Here is a 23,002-nt window from a genome sequence, read left to right as displayed (position 1 = left end):
AGGTGTTAAAGTTGTCACCAGTCCACTTTGCACCACGGACATAAGCTATTTTCACCTGCAAAATTTTTTTCATGTTTACAAAGAATATAAATCTCAAATGTTGACTTCTCTTAGTCTTCAAAGTACTCATAATCCGGGAAGGCAAATTGTTTGAAGGGATGCAAATCTCAGAGGCAGTTTTGAGAGGGAGAGAGTTTTTAGAAGTATGCATGGCATTTACATTCATTTCACTCTTCAGGCGTTAATGTAATTTCCTTTTGAAGGTACTATTGAATGTTCAGCAACAATTCTATGATCCGGGGCATCTCATTTGAATGACAAATGACATTTTTCTTCATGTCACACCTGGTTCTATTGCTAATGACCCTAGGTTTGTGCCCTCTGGTCAATGACCCATCAAACTTTGCAAACCGGTTTCTCTTTATTTGTTCAATCAAAACCCTTTATGATTTTAAAAACAGAAACAGAAATTGCTAGGAAAGGTCAGGAGGTCTGGCAGTCTCTAAGGAGAGAAAACAGACTTAATGTTTTGGGCCCAGTGACCCTTTTTCAGAACTGATTGTAGCTAGGAAAACGTTTGTCTATATGCTGAAGATGGGGTGGGGGGGGGAGGTGCAAACAATAAGTGTACATAGAACCCAGAAACAGAGAAAAATGGTTGAGCGGACAAAGGAAGGGTAAAGGTCAGCCTGAGTGAATCAATTGCTGGTATGGGGACATTAGTGGCTGACAATGGGTTGCTTGTGGTAGGTCTGATGTGTGGGGTTTGGGTACGGACATGGGAGAAAGTGCTGAAGCCTTAAAATAGTTGAACTTGATAATGAGTCCTGAAGGTTGCAGGGTTCTGAATTGGAAAGTGAGACTATTCTTTTTGCATGCATTGTGCTTAGCAGGAGCAGTGCAGCAAGCCCGAGACAGAGATGTTGGTCAGTAAACACAGTGGTGTCTTGAAGTGGCTCTTTAGGATTTTAATCACCTACAGTAAATCTTCTCTGAACCTTCCTTGAACTGAAAGAGAACAGCCCTATTTTCTCCAACCTATTCACATAACTAATTGTTGGAACCATTGTAGCAAATAATATATGAAGTCTAGCACTTTTCCTGTTGATTTTTAATCATTGCAGCAGGAAGATATTCTTTGGCTGCTTGAATTCTTATCAAGTGTCCTTCAAGTAACTGGTGTGGAGATTTGAAGCTGGATTCCGGCAGTGTACCATATAAACGCTATGCCTTATTATTCTGGCTACTGAAGTCACTATTAAAACTAAATGTATGTAAACAACAATTGATAAATAAGATTAATTAATGCAAAGCCTTTCTTTACAGGCAAGCGACAATGACACTGGAAAAAATGCAGCAATTGAGTTTTTTGTTGTCAAAGTTTTATTCATCTTTTTGGATGGACAATCAAACAATTTATCGCCAGATATATTTGAAGCTTCAAGATCTATCCTTATCGATGGTGAATACACAGCAACTATCAAGTAATGTCAATTTATGTATTATTTCAAATCATGAGTGATCTAAAGACAACAATGCAGATTACAAAACCTCAGCAGTACACCTGAAATGACAGTAAAGGAAATTGTTGATGGCACAGCTAGGTCACTCTTCTATGACTAAAAATCAACACACAATTTTCTACACTTGTTTGTTCTGTCCCTGAACTAACACAACCAGCAGCCAGGAAGGGAAGTTGTGAGGTGTCTTGTTGGACTTCTGTCTGGTTTCTACTCTAATATGTTTCTGCTGGTTGGCAACTGATAATGGTAATTTCAGATAGGTAAATACTTCCTTTCAGTCCTTATTCGGGTGAGTGCTCACAATTGTGGACAAACACAACTTGTAAATTCAGTATTGTAAGGTGATGGCAAGAATCCTTGGTATTGGAATGGTCAAGCTTATAAGAGTAGCCATGATGTGGAGATGCTGCTTTTGGACTGGGATGGACAAAGTCAGACATCACACGACACCAGTTATAGTCCAACATGTTTATTTGAAATCACAAGCTTTTCAGAGCGCAGCCCCTTCATCAGGAAAAGTGAGAAAGAAGACACAGAATTTATGGGTAGAGATCAAAGGCAAAGAGGTCAAAAAATCATACAACTGGTGTGAGTGGAGTGTTCAATAATAAGTCTCTGCAGATAACCAAGAGTGGTTAATGGTGTGAGTGAAGTGTCAACAACTGAATAACAAGTGAAGGGATGACCTATAATCCGATTAAGTGAGGCAGAGAGATTATAAAAAGTTAAAAATAAAGTAGTGCTGGAGACAAACTAAATGACTGGGATAACATGATAGATTTAAGAGTCACATACCAAGGGTCTAACCAAAGTAATACATAATCCAAAACATACAAACTAATTAAGGTAGAGAGATCATAACAAGTTATTAAGGTGAGGCTGTCAAAACAGAACAGTAAGGAAAATTTCACAGATACAGAACAGTGTGGTGGGGTCACATCTAGTGCGACATGAACCCAAGGTCACGGTTGAGGTGGTCTTCCTGAGTATTCAATTTAGCTATCAGTTTCTGCTCGGTGATTCTGCATTGTTGTGTGTCTTGAGGTCCACCTTGGAGGACGCTTACCCAAAAATAGGAAGCTGATTGTCCAACTGGAAAGGAACATTCCTGTCTGGCAATTGTTGCACAGTGTCTGCTGTCATAGCGCCTGTGTGGTTTTGCCAATATACCATGAATCAGGGTATCTTTGCTTGTAGCGAATGAGGTAAACAACATTGTCTGAGTCACATGATCACCTGCCATGTACATGGTAGGTGGTGTTCCCACGTGTGATGGTAGTATCCATGTCGATGATCTGACATGTCCTGCAGAGATTGCTGTGGTTGGGTTGTGTGGTGTTGTAGTCAATGTTCACCTGAATGCTAGGTAGTTTGCTGTGAACAATGGTCTATTTAAGGTTTTGGCAGTTGTTTGAAGGCTAGAAGTGGGAGGGGTAGGGATGATCTTGGCAAGATGCTTGTTGTCATCAAAGACATGTTGAAGGCTGTGAAGAACATGGCATAGTCTCTCCGTTCCAAGGAAGTACCGGACAATGAAGAGTACTCTATTGGTCTTATCCTCTATCGGTCTTCTGAGGAGGCCTTTGCGGTTTTTTGCTGTGGCATGTTGGAACTGGCGATTGATAAGTTGAGCATTATATGCCATTCATCTGAGGGCATCCGGTGTCCCTCGCTTTCTTCCTCATTTGAGCAGATGCTGTGTATGTGCAGAGCTTGTCCTTAATGGATAGTTTCTTTAATATGTTTAAGTGGAAGCTAGAAAAGGACAGCATCATTAGGATATTCGTGGGCTTGCGTTAGAGAGAGTTACTGAGGTGTCTGTCTTTGATGGAGATGCATGTGTCTCAGAGTGAAACTGATTCTGAAGAGTAGTCAATGGAAATTCTGATGGTGGGATGAAAGATGTTGATGTTGCTGTGTAGTCATTTCAGTGACTCCTTGCCATGAGTCCAAAGGAAGAAAATGTTGGTAATGTGTATGCATATAAATTGTTGATAAATTGTTATGATCTCTCTACCTTAATTCATTTGTATATCTTAGGATTATTTATTACTTTGGTTAGACCCTCAGCATGTGCCTCTTAAACCTATCATGTTATTCTAGTCATTTAGTTTGTCTCCAGCACCATCTTATTTTTAATTTTTAAAAATTATCTCTTTGCCTCATTTAATCACATTATAGGTCGTCCCTTTGTTTGTTATCCAGCTGTTGACACTTTACTCACACCATCCAGCATCCTTGGTCACCTGCAGAGACTTATTATTCGATATTCCACCTCCACCAGTTGTATGATTTTTAAAAAAAAAATCTCTCTGCCCTTGATCTCTCTCTGCCCATTAATTCTGTGTCTCTGTGCTCTTCTCTCTCATTTCAACTGACAAAGAAACTGTGCTCCGAAAGCTTGTGATTTCAAATAAACCTGTTGTACTATAACCTGGTGTTGTGTGACTTCTGACTTATTAGGATAGTCATCTTTAAGGTTGAAATTTGTCAGAGTGGTAGTTGCCTTGAAGACAGGTTGGCAAATGATGGGTATCATTGACTCTGCCTGGCCATATTTATCAATGGCCAATCAACTGTTATGTCAGATGTTTTGTGAAAACATTCTATTTGTGATCTGTCTGTCATTCTTTTCATTATGCCATATGAGATAAGGCTTGCCAGGACAGTCAAATGTAAGTGTTACCCAATTGGCTGAACCTAAGATGCCAGCATACATTTTCCAGGTCCAAGTTTATATCTAATAGTCACTGCAAGAAACTTCCTTCTCAGAATGTAAGTCAACAGAAAACTCAGCGCAAAGTTGTACTCTCTAATGTGGTGGTATCTGTCGCTATCATGCAGAATAGACTTGAGTCAGAATAGGCTTGAGTTTCTTGTAGGAATTCTGTAGCACTGAAAGATGAGAAAAGCAGTGTAAGGTTGCATAGAGTAACACCATTCTTGCAAACACCTTATTTCACCTTCAGCAACCATCAAACATTGTTCTGCAAAATCTGTTGTCTGCAGCTTAGATTTCCTCTCTCTTAATTTTGCTTGCCTTTTTTTAGTCCAATAAACTGTTTTGTCAAAATTCTGGTGATGGCTGGAGATGCCTTTGAGGTTCTCCAAATATTTACAGAATATTTGTTAGGTTATTGTGATATCATCCGTTATTGTGTTCTCATCACTTTGAAATTCACTAAAGCATAATTCTCACCATCGTTGTGCCCCTGTCCTGGGGATCTACACTTGATGCTTTGAAATATGTTTCTGAAAGGATTAAGGAAGCACTTTTTCCTAGAAGTGTCTGAGTAACATCATACATTGTGATGACATCACAGATCACATAAAAAGGCAGCATTCAAAAGACTTGAAGAGAGACCAACATAGTACTGTAGAGTGCCTATGTTTGCAAGTATACAATAAACTAGTTTCTGTTATTTATGTAGTCACAACTAGTACACCCAAAGTGCAAATAGCTTCCATCCCAATCCTTTAAGATGAACGCAGCCCTTTTGGAGAGTTAAGCTACTCTTTTGGTGAGGTAGAGGGAAATATTTAGGAAAGGTAAGGGGCCGTTTGGAAGTGGTCAGGTGTCCTTAGAAATTGTTAAAGATATATATGAATGTGCAATAAGCAATGAATAAATCCATTGGAACAGTCAAGCTGATTGAAATTGGCAAGGGAGTTTTCAAGGCCATTCTCAAGCGAGTTATCAACAAAGTTATCAAGGGAACTGCCAAGCTTTAAGGTTTTTAATTGTCCTTCCAGTTAAACTTTTGAAAAACTTCCTGCAATGTCAATAAAAAAAGCTTGCTATTGAACTGTCTCAAACCTGAAAGTTGTTATTAAGTGTTTTGATCTGCATGTCTTGATTCCACAATCTGCCATTATCAGAGTAGGATACCTGCCAGTTCACAGCTTGACTGAGAATTCCAAGTGCTTGCAAAGTCTTTGACGTGGGCCTATGAATGCCAATACTCATTTTTATAAGAGATTAGATGGTGAAATGTAGTGATATTTTAAAATAAATCAGTGATTCTTTTACAAATAGTGAATTCATCAATGGACACTTCGAACTTTATCTTATTTGACCTCATCATGTGTCCTGAGGTCTACTCATGGTGTATATTGGTTCAATGATATGGAGGCCATAAAGGAAAAAAGCTGGAGTGTAATGGAAGTGGGTTGGATTGGAAGGTTGGAGTGGCCATAAAAGTTGGATGGGGGGTGCTTGTGTAAAGTGCATAGATTGGCATGCATGGGGCATGTGGAGAGTGGTTGGGAGAGAACAGGGTGTGGGCTGGAGAGCCAGTTTTTGTTTTAGTGTGTCTTTATGTATCTCAGCCAAGGCTAGCCATGTCACAGATGGCCTTTTCACCCAGTAGCCCCTATGGGGCTGCCTTCCAACTCTTTCTAGGCCAATGCCTGTAACTCCTGTTAATACTCACTCCTGAATGAAAATCCAATTGGCCAGGATCACTTTCTCCCTAAGTCAGTTTGCAGAGCCAGGAGTGATCCCAACTTTGCGCTCCTGACTTGACAGGATTAAATTTCTTTTTCCTTGTTGTTACCCCACCCTTCCATATTCTTGCAGCAGACATTGAATGTGATGCTACCAGGAAATAATCTAGTTAAAGTGAAGTATGCAGAAATTCTGTTTTGGTATTGCTTTCAGGAATCTGTCTACAGTCACATCTCTAAAATAATTTCCATTTTTATTTTAATTTATCAATCAGTTTTTTGAATGTCATTTATTCACTGATGTTTGAATTGTTGACATCCTCTGAATGCACAGCAATGCATAAAATTATGACACATATCTCATTAAAGAATGATTTTAACATACCTTACCTGATGATATTAAAATAGTGCTTTGATTCATAGGATTAAATCATCACTAGACAAAACATTGAGAGGACAATACAAGGTAACTGTAGAAGCAAGAGATGGAGGCAATCCCACTTTATATGCAAGCAGGGATCTAGACGTGAGTACTATTAAGATTATCCAGTTGTTATAGAATCTCTTTCAACTTTTAATACCTACTCTCATTGTTGCACAAACATAGCATGAATGTCAACTTGGTCCAAACAAAAATAATAAAAATCAAATGGTATTCCGCTGTCATTTTGTCTAAAGTGCAAAAGGTTTTTGATCTATAGATCAGCCAAAATGAACAAACATAGCAGTCAAAAAGGCCTCTTGTTGCCTTGCAATTTTGAAGTATCTTTTATTATACTGGTTGTAATTTTTGACATGTGATTTAAGAGGTCAGGGTGGTTAATGGAATGATACATATCAAGGAGTCATTTAAATGGGATCCATACTTTAGGAATTGCAGGTTGCCTGAATGGAGGCGTTCTTCTTTCAGGTGTTGGGTGGTTAGGGAGTGGCAATGGAGGAGGCGCAGGATCTGCATGTCCTTGGTTGAGTGGGAGGGGGTAGTTGAAGTGTTCAGCCAAGGGCGGTAGAGTTGGTTGGTGCAGGTGTCCCAGAAATGTTCTCTGAAATGACTTGCAAGTTGGCGTCCTGTCTCCGTGATGTAGAGGAGACCACATCAGGTGCAATGGATACAGTAGATGACATGTGAGGGGGGGTGGTGGTGGGGGTGCATGTGGATCTGACAAGGGAGTCATGGAGGGAATGGTCTCTCCGAAATGCAGATACGATGGGGAGGGAATATAACCCTGGTGGTGGGGTCTGTTTGCAGGTGGCAGAATTGGTGGAGAATGATGCAATGCATCCAGAGGTTGTGGGGGTGGAAGGTAAGGACAAGGCAGTTCTGTCCTTGTTGCAATAGGAGGGGTGGGGTTCAAGGGCCGTGGTGTGTGCTACGATTGGAGGGGTGGTGCTCAAGGTTGGAAGTCCTTGCTGCAATGGGAGGGGTGGGGTCAAGTGCAAAGGTCCTTGTTGCAATTAAAGGGATGGGGCTCAAGGGCAGAGGTCCTTGCTACGATTGGAGGGGTGGTGTTCAAGGGCGGAGGTCCTTGCTGCAATAGGAGGGGTGGGGTTCAAGTGCAAAGGTCCTTGTTGTGATTGGAGGGGTGGGGTTCAAGGGTGGAGGTCCTTGCTACATTTGGAGGAGTGGGGTTTAAGGGCGGAGGTCCTTGTTGTGATTGGAATGGTGGGGTTCAAGGGTGGAAGTCCCTGTCTGCTCCCAGGAGGACCAATTCCACCATAGAACATCCCAGATGGCCTCCTTTTTCAAAGACCGCAATAGTCCCTCCCAGGTGTCAATGCTTCCTCCGGTGTAACTCCTCCACTTCACACATGTCTGCCCTTGAACCCCAACCCCAACTCGCAACAAGGACAGAACCCCTCCCCCCTCCCCCCCCCCAACCCGGTCCTCACCTTACACCCCATCAACTAACGGATATATCGCATCATCCTCCACCAATTCCGCCACCTGCAAACAGACCCCACCACCAGGGATATTTCCCCCCTCCGACCTCTATCTGCATTTCAGAAAGACTATTCCCTCCACGCCTTCCTTGTCAGATCCACGCCCACTACAAGCCCACGCCCCACTCCCGGTACTTTCCCTGCCACACAAGAAGTGCAAAACCTGCACCCACACCTCACCCTTCACCCCCGTCCAAGGCCCCAAAGGATCCTTCCACATCTGACAGAAATTTACCTGTACTTCCACACACGTCATCTACTGTATCCATTGCACCCGATGTGGTCTCCTCTACATCAGGGATACAGGACGCCAATTTGCAGATCATTTCAGAGAACATCTCTGGGACACCTGCACCAACCAATCCCACTGCCCCGTGGCTGAACACTTCAACTCCTCCTCCTACTCCACCAAGGAACATGCAGGCCCTGGACCTCCTCCATCAGTATTCCCATCACTCCCCCACTCCCTGTGCTCTGTCCCTGAAGGCCCTCTCTTTCTCTCTTAGCTCTGCAACTGCAGGGGCGTCGCTGTGGATTCAGTCCCTGAGTCACAATCCATGGTAGGGGGGTTGCATTCCCTCAGGATTTCTCCCCAGCTGCTGCATACCCTCCTGGCCCGCCTGTGCCAGCATCAGCCCAGGATTGAAGTGAAGCACAACGCAGGCTGCAGGATCCCTGATGGAAGCATTGCCAACAAATCTTTGCCTTCACTTCATTCAGTCAAATGGATTTCTGCTTGGCTGGGGTGAGGTAGTAGTGTGCCAGAGGAAGAGGTAGAGGGTGATACAATTAAAACATTTAACAGGCATCTGGATATGAACAGGAAAGGTTTAGAGGTGGCATGGTGACTCACGGTTACTACTGCTGCCTCCCAGAGCCAGGGTCCCAGGTTCGATTCCAGCCTTGGGTGATGTCTGTGTGCAGTTTGCACATTCTCACTGTGTTTGCGTGGGTTTCCTCCAGGTGCTCCGGTTTCCTCCCACAGTCCAAAGATGTGCGGATTAGGGTGGATTGGCCATGCTAAATTGTCCCATAGTGTCCAGGGATGTGCAGGTTATGGTGGATTGGCCATGCTATAAATTGTCCCATTGTTCCTGGGGATGTGTAGGTTTGGTGCATCAGTCAGGGGTAAATGTAGGGTAATGGGGAATGGGTTTGGGTGGAATACTGTTGGTGGGTTGGCGTGGAGTTGTTGGGCTGAAGGGCCTGTTTCCACACTTCAGAGATTCTATGATATCACCAAATCCTAACCACCCGATGCCTAGTGGAAGAATGCCTCAGTTTCTGCCTTGGGACCCTGCAACCACACAGGATCAAATATGGATTTCACCAGTTTCCTCATTTCCCCATCTCCCAACTTATCCCAGTCCCAAGCCTCCAACTCGGCACCGCTGTCTTGACCTGCCCATCTGCCTTCCCACCTATCCGCTCCATCCTCCTCTCCGACTATGACTTTCAAACTTACCTTCATCTACCTATCACATTCGGAGGTTTCTTCTCCCCAGCCCAACCCCCCCCTCCCATTTATCTCTCAGCCCCCCCCGCCCCCGGCCCACAAGCCTCATTCCTGATGAAGAGCTATTCCAAACACATCAATTCTCCTGAGACTTGGATGCTGCCTGACCTGCTGTGCTTTTCCAACACCACACACTCGAATAAATCTGAAAGAGCGTTGGGGGAGAACTTCAGCATGTTACAATCTTTGTCCACAGTTGTGGAATAGCAGTGAAAAGAAACTTGAAAATCAATGGCCTGCACCATCTTTGCTTGAATTTGATGCACTGCTAAATTTATCTTTTTTTAGGGAGCTCTGATAGTCATATGAAATAAGTGCAGTCTTTTGAAATGAGTGACCTGCATTTGGTTTGAGAACAATTTGCTATATTTATTGAGTCGAGGTAGAGTGTGCACTGTTCAATATTTGCCTATAGCTTTTGCAGATGTACAGTGGTCCAACTTGTAGTCCTAAAAGCCACTGACCAAATATTCCTCTGTATCCACAGTAGCAGTGAGCTGTTGCTGACCTAGTCCCATTTAATTTTCTTTCTTTAAATTTATTCACGCGTGGATTTGATCATTGCTGTCTGACCAGCATTTATTGCCCATCTAAAGTTGCCATTGAGAAAGTTGTGATGAGCTACCTTCTTGAACCACTGAAGTTCATGTGCTTTAGGTAGACCCACAATACCCTTAGGGAGGGAATCCCAGGATTTTGACCCGGCAGCTGTGAATGACCGGCAATATATTTCCAAGTCAGGATGGTGAGTGGCTTTAAGAGGAATTTGAGGGTGGTGGTGTTACTATTATATCTGCTGCCCTTGTCCTTCTGGATAAATGTTGTTGTGGGTTTGGAAGGTGCTTTCTAAGGATCTTTGATGAATTTCACAATACATCTTAGAGATAGTACACGTTGCTGTTACTGAGCATCAGTTGTGGAGGGAGTGAATGCTTGTGGATATGGTGCCAATCAAGCTTCTAGACTTCTGTTTGAGCTGCACTCATTCAGGCAAGTGGGGAGTATTCCATCACATTCTTGACTTGTTCCTTGTAGATGGTGGTCAGGCTTTGAGGAGTCAGGAGTGAGTTTACTTGCTGCAATATTCCTAGCCTCTGATCTGCTCTTGTAGCCTACTGTACTTATATGATGAGTCCAGTCGAATTTCTAGTTAATAGTAACCCCTGATGTTGACAGTGGGAGATTCAGTGGTGGTAAAACCATTGAATGTCAAGAGGTGATGATTAGATTGTTTCTTATTGGAGATGCCATTGCCTGGTGTTTGTGGTGTGAATGTTCTGCCACTTATCAGCTCAAACCTGGATACTATCCAGATCTTGTTGCATTTGCACATGGACTGCTTCAGTATCTGAGGAGTCATGAATGGTGCTAAACATTGTGCAAACACCCCCAATTCTTGTGACAGAGGGAAGTTTGTAAATGAAGCAGTTGAAGATGGTTCGACCTAGGACATTACCGCGAGGAACTCCTGCAGAATGTCCTGGAGCTTTAATGACTGACCTTCAATAACCACAAGCATCTTCTGATGTGACACGACTGACTCTTATTAGTGGAGAGTTTGCCCCTTCCACCTGATTTTTGTTAGGTCTCCTTGTAGCCACACTCAATCAAATATGCCCTTGATGCAAGGGCTGTCACTCACATGTCATCTATAGAATTCAACTCTTTTGTCCATATTTGTACCAAGGCTGCCATGAGATCAGGAGCTGAGTGGCCTTGGTCGAACCCAAACTGGGCATCAGTCAGCTGGTTGTTACTAATGCTTCTGTCACTTTACTGATGATCAAAAGTAGACTGATGGGACAGTAAATGGCCAAGTTGGATTTGTCCTGCTTTTTGTGAACAGGACTTACCTAAGTAATTTTCCACATTAGCGAGTAGATGCCAGTGCTGTAGTTATGTTGGAACAGCTTGGCTAGGGGTGCAGCAAGTTCTTTAGTACTATTGCTGGAATGTTTTTAGGTTTCTTTATAGCATCCAATGCCTCCAGTCATTTCTCAATGTCCTGTGGAGTAAATCAGATTGGCTGAAGACTGATATTTTTAATGCTGGGACCACTGGAGGAAGCTAAGATTGATCATCTACTCAGCACTTCTGTCTAAAGATTGCTGCGAATTCTTCAGTCTTTTTACTGTGAGTCTGCCAGCCTTATCCTTTGCACTGAAATGCTGAGCTCTTCCATCATTGATGATAGGGATATTTGTGAAGCTTCCTCCTGCAATGAGTTGTTTCATTGTCCACCATCATTCACAACTGGATGTCTCAGGACTACAGATCTGATCTGTTAGTTATGGAATTGTTTAGCTCTATCTATCAACTTGCTGCTTATGTTGTTTGACACACAAATAGTCCTATCTGGTAGTTTCACCAGTTTAGTACCTTACTTGCAGGTATGCATGGTGCTGTCCCTGCCATGCCCACCTGCACTCTGCATTGAACCAGAGCTGATCCCCTGGCTTGATGGAAATGGTTGAGTGGGGTGTCTGCTGGGGCAAGACGTCGCAGATTGTGCTGGAGTTCAATTCAGCTGCTGTTGATGATCCACACAGTTTTTCTTGGCTGCTACGGCCTTGGTCTTGAGTTGCTAAATGTGTTCAAAGTCTGTCCCATTTAGCACATTGATAGTGCCACACATCATGATGGAGGTTATTATCAATGTGAATGTAAGACTTCATTTCCACAAGGACTGTGCAGTGGTCAGTCATACTGATACTGTCATGGACAGATGCATCTGCAGCTGACAGATTGGTGAGGATGAGTTCAAGGAGCTTTTTCCCTCTTGTTGATTCTCTTACCACCTGATGTAGACCCAGTATAGCAACTATGTCCTTTTGGACCTGACCAGCTTAATCAATAGTGTTGCTACCTAGCTACTCTTGGTGGTAGACATTGAAATCCCCCATATATTTTGCATCCTTGCTATCCTCAGTCTTCCTCCAAGTGTTGTTCAGTATGGAGGAGTACTGACTCATCTTCCATTCTCTCCACTCCCCATGACTTACCTAAGTATTGTAACCAGCTTAAAGCTGACAGCAAGTTGTCAGGCTTTCAATAGTGACCTGCATGGAATTGCTTGATTATCACTTACAGCTTAGTGATCATAAGAGAATGTGGCACTAATATATATATCATATGTCTTTCATTCATATATATATATATATATACACACACACACAAAACCATGATAGTGAGGTTGGTGATGATAGTCAATCTGCTTTGTGATATCAGAAGATGGCATAAAGGTAAGATGAGAATGGAGCACAATGAAAATTTTAATAAAATAATCAAAATTATTAGATTTATTTTGCATATTGTAACACTTTTTTTACAGTTAATTACAGTGGATGAAAGTTACAAGACACAGTTAGAGTTTAGTACAACACCTGAAAATCTTCAGAAAAATATGAATGAAATAATTGCGTAAGTTACAAAGCCATTCATTGAAATAAATATTTGCTACACTGTAATTTATTTCCTACAAATCTTTAAATATGAAATTAATTCTGTTTATAGGTTGCTTCGGGAAGCCACAAATTCAAATCCATATGTGGCAAGTGTAACTGCTGTCAACAATAATAAAGTACAAACATTAGCCAGGTATGGCATAAATATTCCAATGCTATTTCAGTGAAAGGTGCATTATCTATCTAAATGGTAGCATTGCTAGCAACACATTGATTATTATTGTAGATTGGATCTCAATAAAAATGTTTATACATTTTGCTTTAAGATTTTTAGCAGATGCTTGACAATCAGACACAAAGCACATTTATGAAAATTTCTACTGGCTAAGATTTCAGATAATGCAGTGTAACTAGAACTTTATTCATTTTTTAAAAAAAGTTACAAAAAAATTAAGCTATTTTTGCAATTAAATAATGTGATAAAATAGTTTTGAACTTGTTTTATTATATTAATATTTTGAACAACTTTGATTATTAAATAACTGGAAGAAATAATTTTCTTACAGACAGGTAGCTAAATCTATTATGGAGCTGTATTTTGTATATAACAACGGAACAGCTATTCCTCCCGAGGACATCAATAAGTATGTCTTTTTTAAAAATATTCTTTTGGTATAGTTAAAGTTTGTCAAATATTCTGTATAAGGGGAAGAGACAGAGATTGGCTAGTAATCCATACATTCTGACTCGGGGCTTGTTGGCAAACTATGCTGTTTCCCTGTTGGAGTTGGATTGTGGTCAGAGGGAAGATGGCATTGAAGGAAGTAAGAGGAACAAAGAGCAGTGCAAAAGGAAAAGGAAAGTAGAATTGAATAAAATTGGGGGGGATTAGAGATAGAGTAAAAGGAATGTTTAAAAATGGAAATGAATTTTACTTGTTTTCTCTTATTTAGATTACGAATCAACCAAATGCAACTTTAAATGTGTTCAAACAAAAGCAAAATGCATTCTGTTTAATGTAAATAGTCAATATATTTCTTCAAGAAGCATAAGTGTTCGATCTGCCTAGAAGTTTGGAATCATATTTTTTCCTTCAAGGTTATGCTTAGCTCTTCAAACTTTAACTTAACAAATGTAAACCCTTCACCAGCACGTGTAGTCACATGGTTTATAGCATGAGGTACTGTTCTGCACATCAATCAGATGATTATCCTTCTCTCTTTATGTTGTTATGGCCTGCAATGGTTTCCTATTACCTCTAAGTGACTTCTGTTGGACTCTGGTAGGTTTCTGCAAATCCTTTTATCTTTATTATTGTAGATAATACTGTTCTCTGTAAGTACATCTCTTACAGGGACAAAGTATTACATCCTTTTTTCCCTAGATCCCTGAACATGACTGCTGATGCCACTGTTATGTCACGTTATATATCACCAGCTTATCATATCCTTTCCCATTGTAATACACCATTGTTTCATTGTCCCAGCACAATTTAAAGGAATATTCATTCCAACATTCCAACCTAATATTTTTCACATTAAATATGCCTGCAATCAATGATATTTTCAAAAAACAGTCGGTAGCTGCTTCAGTTTATAATGCTAATTTGCTTTGATTAGTTTTCTAGTTGACATGGTTGAAACAAAATTGCTTTGTGAACTGATGCTCTAAAACAGCTTATGTAAATTAATTAAACAAAATTGCCAGGCGCGAAGATCCTCTCCATTAAACATTTTGTACATTTTACATTTTAGTGAAGTAGTAGTGTATTAATGAAATTGCCTTCATTATTAATATTTAAATATTTATAGAATAATGAATACAGCTGCAAGTAACTCACCTTCTGACTCATCAAAGCCTGTTCACCATCTACAAGGCAAAAGTCAGGAATCTGATGGAATACTCCCCACTTACCAGTTTGGGTGCAGCCCCCACAACACTCAAAAGCTTGATATCATCCAGGACAAAGCAGCCTGCTTGATTGGCATTACATCCACAAGCATCCACTCCCTCCACCACTGACGCACAGTAGCAGCAGTGTGTACTATCTACAAAATGCACTGCAGAAATTCATCAGAGGTCCTTGGACAGCACCTTTCAAACCCACAATCTCTTCCATCTCGAAGGAGAAGGGCAGCAGATATATGGGCACACCACCGCCTTTAACTTCCCTCAAAGTCACTCACCATCATGACTTGGAATTATATCACTATTCCTCCCCTGTTGCTGGGTCAAAATCTTGGAATTCCCTCCCTAATGACATTGTGGATCAACTACAGTGAACTACAGTTGAACACAAAGGCAGCTCACCACCACCTTCTCAAGAACAACTGGCGAGGCAATAAATGCTTGCCAGCCAGTGATGCCCACATCCCACAAAATGAATAAATAAAACAAATTAGTTATGGGAATAACATACAAAGAATGACTTAACAAAAATCTATACTATGTGTCACTTCATCCTCTGTGCAAGAAAGTACAATTTATGGTTTAGTTTCTATGTTTAATGCAATTGGCAGAACTGTGTCCAAAATTATGTTAGTATTGAGAAGGATTTTCATTTCTTGAGTTTCTGCTATGGTCAAGTTAGGAGAGGTGAGCTGATTCATTGTCCTAATCCTTCATTGGTCACAAAAGAAAAGCTTGAATTTAAAAAAGGAAGTGATGTTGCCAATTTTAGAAATATGCATAATGCACTTATAATCAGATCATTTGTTGCTCAATATCAAACACATCAGCTATATTCCGTTAGCAACAGTTAAAGAACTAATTTATTGCAAACAAAGTGTACCCAAAGGAAGATTTAAAGATTATGAACAAAATGCTTAAACTGTACAAATATATGCAAGTAGAATTTTTTTGCAAAGTCACACAGATACATGAATGCATGCATTCATACACACAAGTGTTATCTTAAAACCATGTTAGCAAAATAGGAGTTACATTTGGGGCAAAGAATCATCTCCAGATTGCCTAAATGTTGTGGTGTCACCAAAGTAATTTTGCTCACAAGCTGTTGGCAGTGGGGTGTGCCTTCAAAGGATCAGGGGTGGCTGACTGAAGTTTGGAGATAATGGTGATAGATTCTGGATTCTCATTTAAGATTTCTCAGGTTGCAACAATTTCTTTACACACCCTCCGCTTGTGTTAAAGAGGTATTCCAATGGGTTTTCAACTTACAAACTTTGACAGTTTCTGAGAAAGAGACAGAGAGGTCAAATACCATTGTCACAGACAAACTATCCCTTGGGCTATTTGTATTTAATCTAAAAGTTTTATTGCAACTTTAAACTGAGTCGTGACTTCTTCTGAAAGCATTGTAGACTCGGTGGCTACAGGCAAGAACTTGTGTTCCTTTTCGATCCACCACTTATTTCTTGCTTTAGCCTTTTCCTTTGCTTTGCAAAGTGTTGTTTCCAAAAAGTCCAAGATATATCTATATGTTCAGTCATTGACATTCTTCAGATTTACATCTTTATGAAAACATTTAAAATAATTTTCCTTTCTCTGTATGCAAAATTTGTCAGGGGCTGGCTATTCTCTATTGGCTGTTTTTGTGGTGGGGTTATTACGATAAAATGTATGCCCAACCCACTTCCTTCCCACCCACCTTTGAGCACACTAATATGGGAGCTGGGCACCAAAGTTGACACACCAACATATGTAAAGAAGTAAACCTCATAAAAGTTCTGCCTCCTTTGCAAAAAGCTTCCAGTTCTTCACATTTAAATATCTAGTCTTGAAATGCCATGAAAGCTTCACCAGCTCAGAGTGCCTCAATAGCTGCTCATATCTTCAGAGTCCACCACCAAGAGTGGATTGGCAGCTGAACTGACAGAACTGGTCAAGGACTTAAGATCATTGCTGCACAATTGAATCTGCAAAAGCTGGTGAAGGAACCCAACTAGTGGTAAAAAAATAATTGAGATTAGAGTGGTGCTGGAAAAGCACAGCAGGTCAGGCAGCATCCAAGGAGCAGGAAAATCGATGTTTCGGGCAAAAGCATTCCTGATGAGGGGCTTTTGCCCGAAACGTCGATTTTCCTGCCCCTCGGATGCTGCCTGACCTGCTGTGCTTTTCCAGCACTACTCTGATCTAATCTCTGGTTTCCAGCATCTGCAGTCCTCACTTTTGCCTAGTAAAAAAGAATTGAACCCATCTACACCAATCTACCTGCCATGGATATATCTTTTTAAGGGCAGAATCAGTAGAAGTGACCACTGCACAGTCCTCATGGAGTTGAAGTCTCGTTTTTACATTGAGGATTCCATCTATTTTGTTGTGTGGTATGAATGGGAAAGATTTTGAACACAGCTAGCAATTGAAGACTGGCCATCCATGAGGGGCTGTGGACCATCAGGAGCAGCAGAACTGTACTGCAATTCATTTCTACAACTTCTTGGCCCTCAATATCCCTCACTCAGCCATTAACATCATGCCAGGGGATCAACCTGGTTCAGGAGCAGCACCAGGCATACCTAAAAATGAGCTGACAACCTGGTGAAGCTCCAAAGCAGGACTGAAACAGCAGAAATAGTAAGTGATAAACCAGACAAAACAATTCCGTACCTAATGGATCAGATCTAAATTCCTGCAGTCAAGGAGTAAACTTTGAATGTCATTTCCTGGTTTGCAGTGTTAGAAATGCAGCGCAGCTGAGGTTTAAATATTGGACCGATGGTATCAATGCAGAAGGTCCCAGCAGCAACCAGCAAATGGTTTGACTGCAGGAAGGGTGCTATTGAGCTCGGGGGCATAATTAACGAGGTTAGCAGCAAAAGGTTGCTTGAGAAAAACTGCCGTGACTTACAGATGGAATTCATCCATGAAATTCACCAAAAATAACATTTAGCCAAACAATGGGAAGAATCAGCCCTTTAAATGTTTCTCTGCACAGATGCTACCTGATTTGTTTAGCTTTTCCAGCACGTTTTGTTCTTAAGTTTGGATTTCCAGTAACCACAGCATATTACTTTTGTGCCATTTTATATCATCCTGTTGATTTCCACATTTTGCTCACCCTGCCATAATTTGTTCCATTTCAGCATACTTCAGTTTGACCCTGAGGCTGCTAGTAAGCTGATCGACCTTGGTCTTTTGAATATTGTAAGTACTGACATCTAGTGAGGGTGACCAGAAATTTCCTCTAGCAGATAATGTGAAGCTTTTGGTTTCAATTCAAACTCTATTCCTTAGCTACTGACTCCATCCCTGGCTATATTTTTAGACTAAATCAATCTGTTTGTGATGATGAGCTTTTGATCACATATTCACACTTTTACTGTGATTGCCTGTTTCCATCAAACCAGCATCACTTGACTTTCTGCATTCCTAGCTCATCTGCTGCTAAAACTCTCATCCATGTCTTTGCTGCCACCTGACTTGCCTAGTCCAACATACTGATTAGATTAAATTACAGTGTGGAAACAGGCCCTTCGGCCCAACAAGTCAACACCGCCCTGCCGAAGCGCAACCCATCCATACCCCTACATTTACCCCTTACCTAACACTACGGGCAATTTAGCATGGCCAATTCACTTCACCTGCACATCTTTGGACTGTGGGAGGAAACCCACGCAGACAAGGGGAGAACGTGCAAACTCCACACAGTCAGTCGCCTGAGCTGGGAATTGAACACAGATCTCTGGCGCTGTGAGGCAGTAGTGCTAACCACTGTGCCACCATGCCGCCCTAAATACTCCTATCTGGTCACTCACATTCAACCCCCTGTAAACATGAGGTTAACCAAAACTCTGCTTCCCATGTCTTGCTTCACACTAAGTCTCTTTCAACTCCTATGTTGTCTGAAATACATTGGTTGCCAGTCAAGCAAAATCTTGATATTAAAACTCTTATTCTTATTTTCAAACCCCTCAATTATCTGTCTCCTCCTTTTCTCTGCAATCTCCTCCATTTTCAATAACCTTTGAGATATCTGTGTTCCTCCATTTCTCATCTCTTGAACATCCTTAACTTTAATTGCTTCATATCAGTGGCCATACCTTTGGTTGCATAATCTCTGAAGTATGGAATTCCACCCCTATATCACCCGCCTTTCTACTTTAAAGCCATGATATATAGGAGCAGAATTAGGCCATTTGTTCCATCAAGTCTGCTCTACCAGTTGATTATAGTAGATATGTTTCTCAAGTCCATTCTCCTGCGTTCTCCCCGTAACTTTTGATCTCTTAATAATTAAGAACATATCTATTTCTGTCTTAATTGCACTCAATTACTTGGTCTCCACAGCCTTCTGTGGCAATCTGTTCCACAGATTCATCAGCTTCTTGCTGAAGAAATTCCTCTCCATCTCAGTTCTACAGGGTGACCCCTTCACTCTAAGATTGTGCCCTCGGGTCCTAGTCTCTCCTACTAGTGGAAACATCCTCTCCACATCCATTCTATCCAGGCTTCTCATTATTCTGTAACTTTCAATGAGATCTCCCTCATCCTTATAAATTCCATCAAGTACAAACCCAGAGTCCTCAAACGCTCCTCAAGCACGTTATCCCTAGGATTATTCTTGTGAACCTCCTCTGGAAATCCTTCAATGCTAGCACATCCTTTCTTAGATTCAAGGCCCAAAACTGCTCACAATATTCCAAATGTGGTCCAATCACAGCCTGATACAGCTTCAGCAGTGCAACCCTGCTCTTGTAATCTAGACCTCTTGAAATGAAAACTAACATTGCATTTACCTTCCCAACTGCCAAATGAACCTGCATGTTAACCTAAAGAGCATCCTGAACCAGGACTCCTAAGTCTCTTTGTGCTTCAGATTTCCGAAGTCTTCCTCCATTTAGAAAATAGCCTTTCCCTCTGTTCTTCATCCAAATTACATAATCTCAGAATTTTCTACATTGCCATTTCTTTTTGCATGATCTCCCTCACAAACTACAGGGTGAATTCTACCCTAGGTTCCTTTCAACTTAAGCTTCCGAATCAATCTACCTTATCGTACATTACCAAACACCGATTTGTTTGATCTATAGTGGACTCTACCACAAGCTGCTCCAAAAAAATTCTCATAGACATTCCACAAATTCCTTTTCTTGGTTTCCCAGTCCACCTACATATTGATGACTGCATGATTATTGTAATAGTGTCTTTCTTACATGTCTTTTATATTTCCTGATTTATTTTCTGCTCCACATCCTGACTACTGCTCGTATACATACCTCCCATCAGAGTTGATTATTCTTTGCAGTTTCTCAACTCTACCCACCCAGACTCTACATCTTCTGACTCTTTATTGCTTGTTATTGGTTCAATTTCATTTATTACTAACAAGGCAACTCTGCCCCTTCTGCCATCTGCCTGTTCTTTTAATAGGATTTGTATCCTTGAATATTTGGTTTCCAGCCCTAATTTCCTTGCAGCCACATCTGTGATGCCCACAACACTGTACCTACCTGTTTCAATTTGCACTACAACCTCACTTACCCTGTTTTGTATACTGCCCATACATAAGTACAGTACTCTCAGTCCTCATTGACCATTCCCTTTCTCGGTTGTTCCTGTAACTGCTGTGCTTGAAGTTAGATTCCACACGATTCCATACTCTCTGTCCTTTTACTTATTCTGGAAACATTCATAGCCTCTCCTGAGCCCTCCCCATTTTAACAATGTTAAAATCCTTGTGGCCTTGATTTACCATGAATTACACCATCAATTCATCTACTGTATTCCAAATGCTTTGTACATTAAAAGCCTTTAAATTTGTTCTATTATTAAGTTTCTCAACACTTTTATGGTTTTTTGATACAATGTGGCATTCACACACACTCTCCCTTCCTTTCATTTTCTGTTAACAATCAACCCCATGACTAAACAACTTTTCCTTTACCTTTGCTTTTATACTTTTTCATTCAACTGAATCCCCCCCTCACTATTTAGCTTAAAGCCCTAGTTATCCGATTTGCTAGAACTCTTATCCCAGCATGATTCAGTTGGAGTCCGTTCCATCAGAACAGCTCCCTCCTTCCCCAGTACTGGCACCAATGTCCCATGAATTCAAACCTGTTTCTCCTTAATCTTGGAGTCACACGTCATTAATTATGTTGACTGAGGTTATAATCTGGAGATTATTACTGTTTTGTTCAGTTTTTTAATTTCAACTTTAGCTGCTCATTTTCCCTCAGCAGAAGCTTTTCCCTCTTTATACCAATATCACTGGTAGCTACATGGACCATGACAACTGGATCTTTCCCTTCCCACTCCAAATTCTTTTGCAGGCCAGTTGAAGTGTCCTGAACCTGAGCACTCTAATGATATTATCCCTGAGTACAAGTATGTTGCTTTTTTCTCCCTGCTCTTGAATGCCTTCCTGTATGACAGTTCTCTGATCAGTTTACTCATCCTCCCTCCACTGCTGCTCTCGACTACACAAGCAGCAAGAATCTCAAACCTGTCAGACAAGCTCAAGGGCTAATGCTTCTTCAGTATTACCTTCTGGCACCCTCTACCTGCTTCGCTTGTAGTCACAAACCCCTGTACTAGAGAACTGATTGAATTTGAGGTAGTTAATCTCAAGGGTGTGACTGTCTCCTAAAACATAGCGTCCAGGTAACTCTTACCTTCCCCAATGTATTGCATGGTTCATCACCTCTAAGCTGAGGTTTCTCAAGCAACCATTACTTGCTACTTTCCACCTTTAATACTCACAAAATCTACCTAAACCGATAGTGTAACCTAAACATGAATATGCAGCTAAGTGTTAATGTTCCTCTGAAGTACCTTGGAACATTTTATTATATTGTTGGTTAGTCATTGAAATCGTTACTTGGATTTATCTTCTGATCATCTCCATGTATTCTTTCATACTATTTAAATACAACACAGGATTATTTTTTGGTTTATTTGATATAAATACAACTAATTCCATTGTTAACATGAAGTACCTAATTCCTGAATTTTGTATCTTTCAGAAAGAAACAACTGAATCTAGTAATAATGAAAGATTGTCTGTGGCTATCATCGGTGGGCTGGTGGCAGGTTTCGTTATTTTGTTAGCCATCATGATAACTGCTCTAGTTTGCAGTCGAGCAAGGTATTTGCACAAGCATCACACAGAACATCTGTGAAAACCACTATCTGTATTCCTAAGAAAAGACTTAATTTATGGGCTCAACAATACCTCAATGAGTTTATTGAATAAATATTTGAGCAGGTTTCAGAATGGACTCTACTTTTCACTGAATTACTAACACCAGCAATAATGGAATGAATTTTACACTTAGCTAATTTATGTGTCTCTAGTTGCATAGAAGTTCAAAACTTATATTTACTCTTTGGCTCCATTAGCTGTGGAACTGGTCTCATTACATGACAAACATTGACAATTTCCAATCCAAATGGATAATTGGGGTTCTAAGGTACAATTTGCATATTAGAAGGGATCCACCATCTGAAATGTGGTCATGCTATGGCATTCGGTTAAAAATGTTATTGACCTCTTAATTAGCATTGACAAGTAGTTAGGCTATCATTACGTAGCAGTCAAAATATTACTAATGGCAAGTTATTAATGTTGGAGATCCATTTGCTCAGTTGGCTGGACAACTTTTTGGGAGGCAAAGTGACACCAACAGCACCGGTCCAATTCCCATATCAGCTGAGGTCCCCATGAAGGGTTCTCCTTCACCTGAGGTATGGTGACACTTAGGTTCAACCATCACCAGTTGTCTCCCTCCATTGAGAGAGCAACGTAAGACCTGGTAGGACTATGGTGAGTCTACATTTTAACATCAAGCAAAAGAAGTGAATAGTGAGCACCAAAAAAATTGTAAAAATGTTTTGTATTTGAGCCTTTTGAGAGAGTTAGTACATTGGTGGATATTGGAAATGCATTTGATATTTGTATTTATTTATTTCCATTTTCAAAACGTTTTTCCAAAGTGTCAGACAAAAGACTCCTACTGTCTTACAAAAATGTGAAAAACTAAAGTGTCAAAATCTGTTTTGGTCAGGGTGGCATGATGGCTTAGTGGTTAGCTCTGCTGCCTCACAGCACCAGGGTCCTAGGTTCAATTCTGGCCTCAGGTGACTGTCTGTGTGGAGTTTGCACATTCTCCCCACGTCTGTGTGGGTTTCCTCCCACTGTCCAAAGATGTGCAGGTCAGGTGAATTGGCCATGCTAAATTGCCCATATGTCAGGTGCATTAGTGGGAGGG

The 23,002-nt window shown here is 41.0% G+C and overlaps 1 protein-coding gene across 1 annotated transcript in view; it reads left to right on the top strand.

Annotated features, from left to right (window-relative positions):
- cdhr2 (cadherin related family member 2) overlaps positions 1-23,002 on the top strand; it is a 132,627-nt gene that overhangs the window by 94,063 nt on the left and 15,562 nt on the right. Inside the window, exons 22-28 of the mRNA XM_072590895.1 lie at positions 1,327-1,484; positions 6,393-6,495; positions 12,758-12,846; positions 12,940-13,023; positions 13,397-13,474; positions 17,876-17,936; positions 21,758-21,879. Of these exons, the coding sequence (XP_072446996.1) occupies positions 1,327-1,484; positions 6,393-6,495; positions 12,758-12,846; positions 12,940-13,023; positions 13,397-13,474; positions 17,876-17,936; positions 21,758-21,879 (695 nt within the window). The remainder of the gene's footprint in view (positions 1-1,326; positions 1,485-6,392; positions 6,496-12,757; positions 12,847-12,939; positions 13,024-13,396; positions 13,475-17,875; positions 17,937-21,757; positions 21,880-23,002) is intronic.

This window comes from Chiloscyllium punctatum, chromosome 20 (assembly GCF_047496795.1).
Source record: "Chiloscyllium punctatum isolate Juve2018m chromosome 20, sChiPun1.3, whole genome shotgun sequence".
Classification (NCBI taxonomy): Eukaryota; Metazoa; Chordata; class Chondrichthyes; order Orectolobiformes; family Hemiscylliidae; genus Chiloscyllium; species Chiloscyllium punctatum.
The sequence above is the reverse complement of the archived record's forward strand: the minus strand, read 5'-3'. Positions and strand labels throughout refer to the sequence as shown.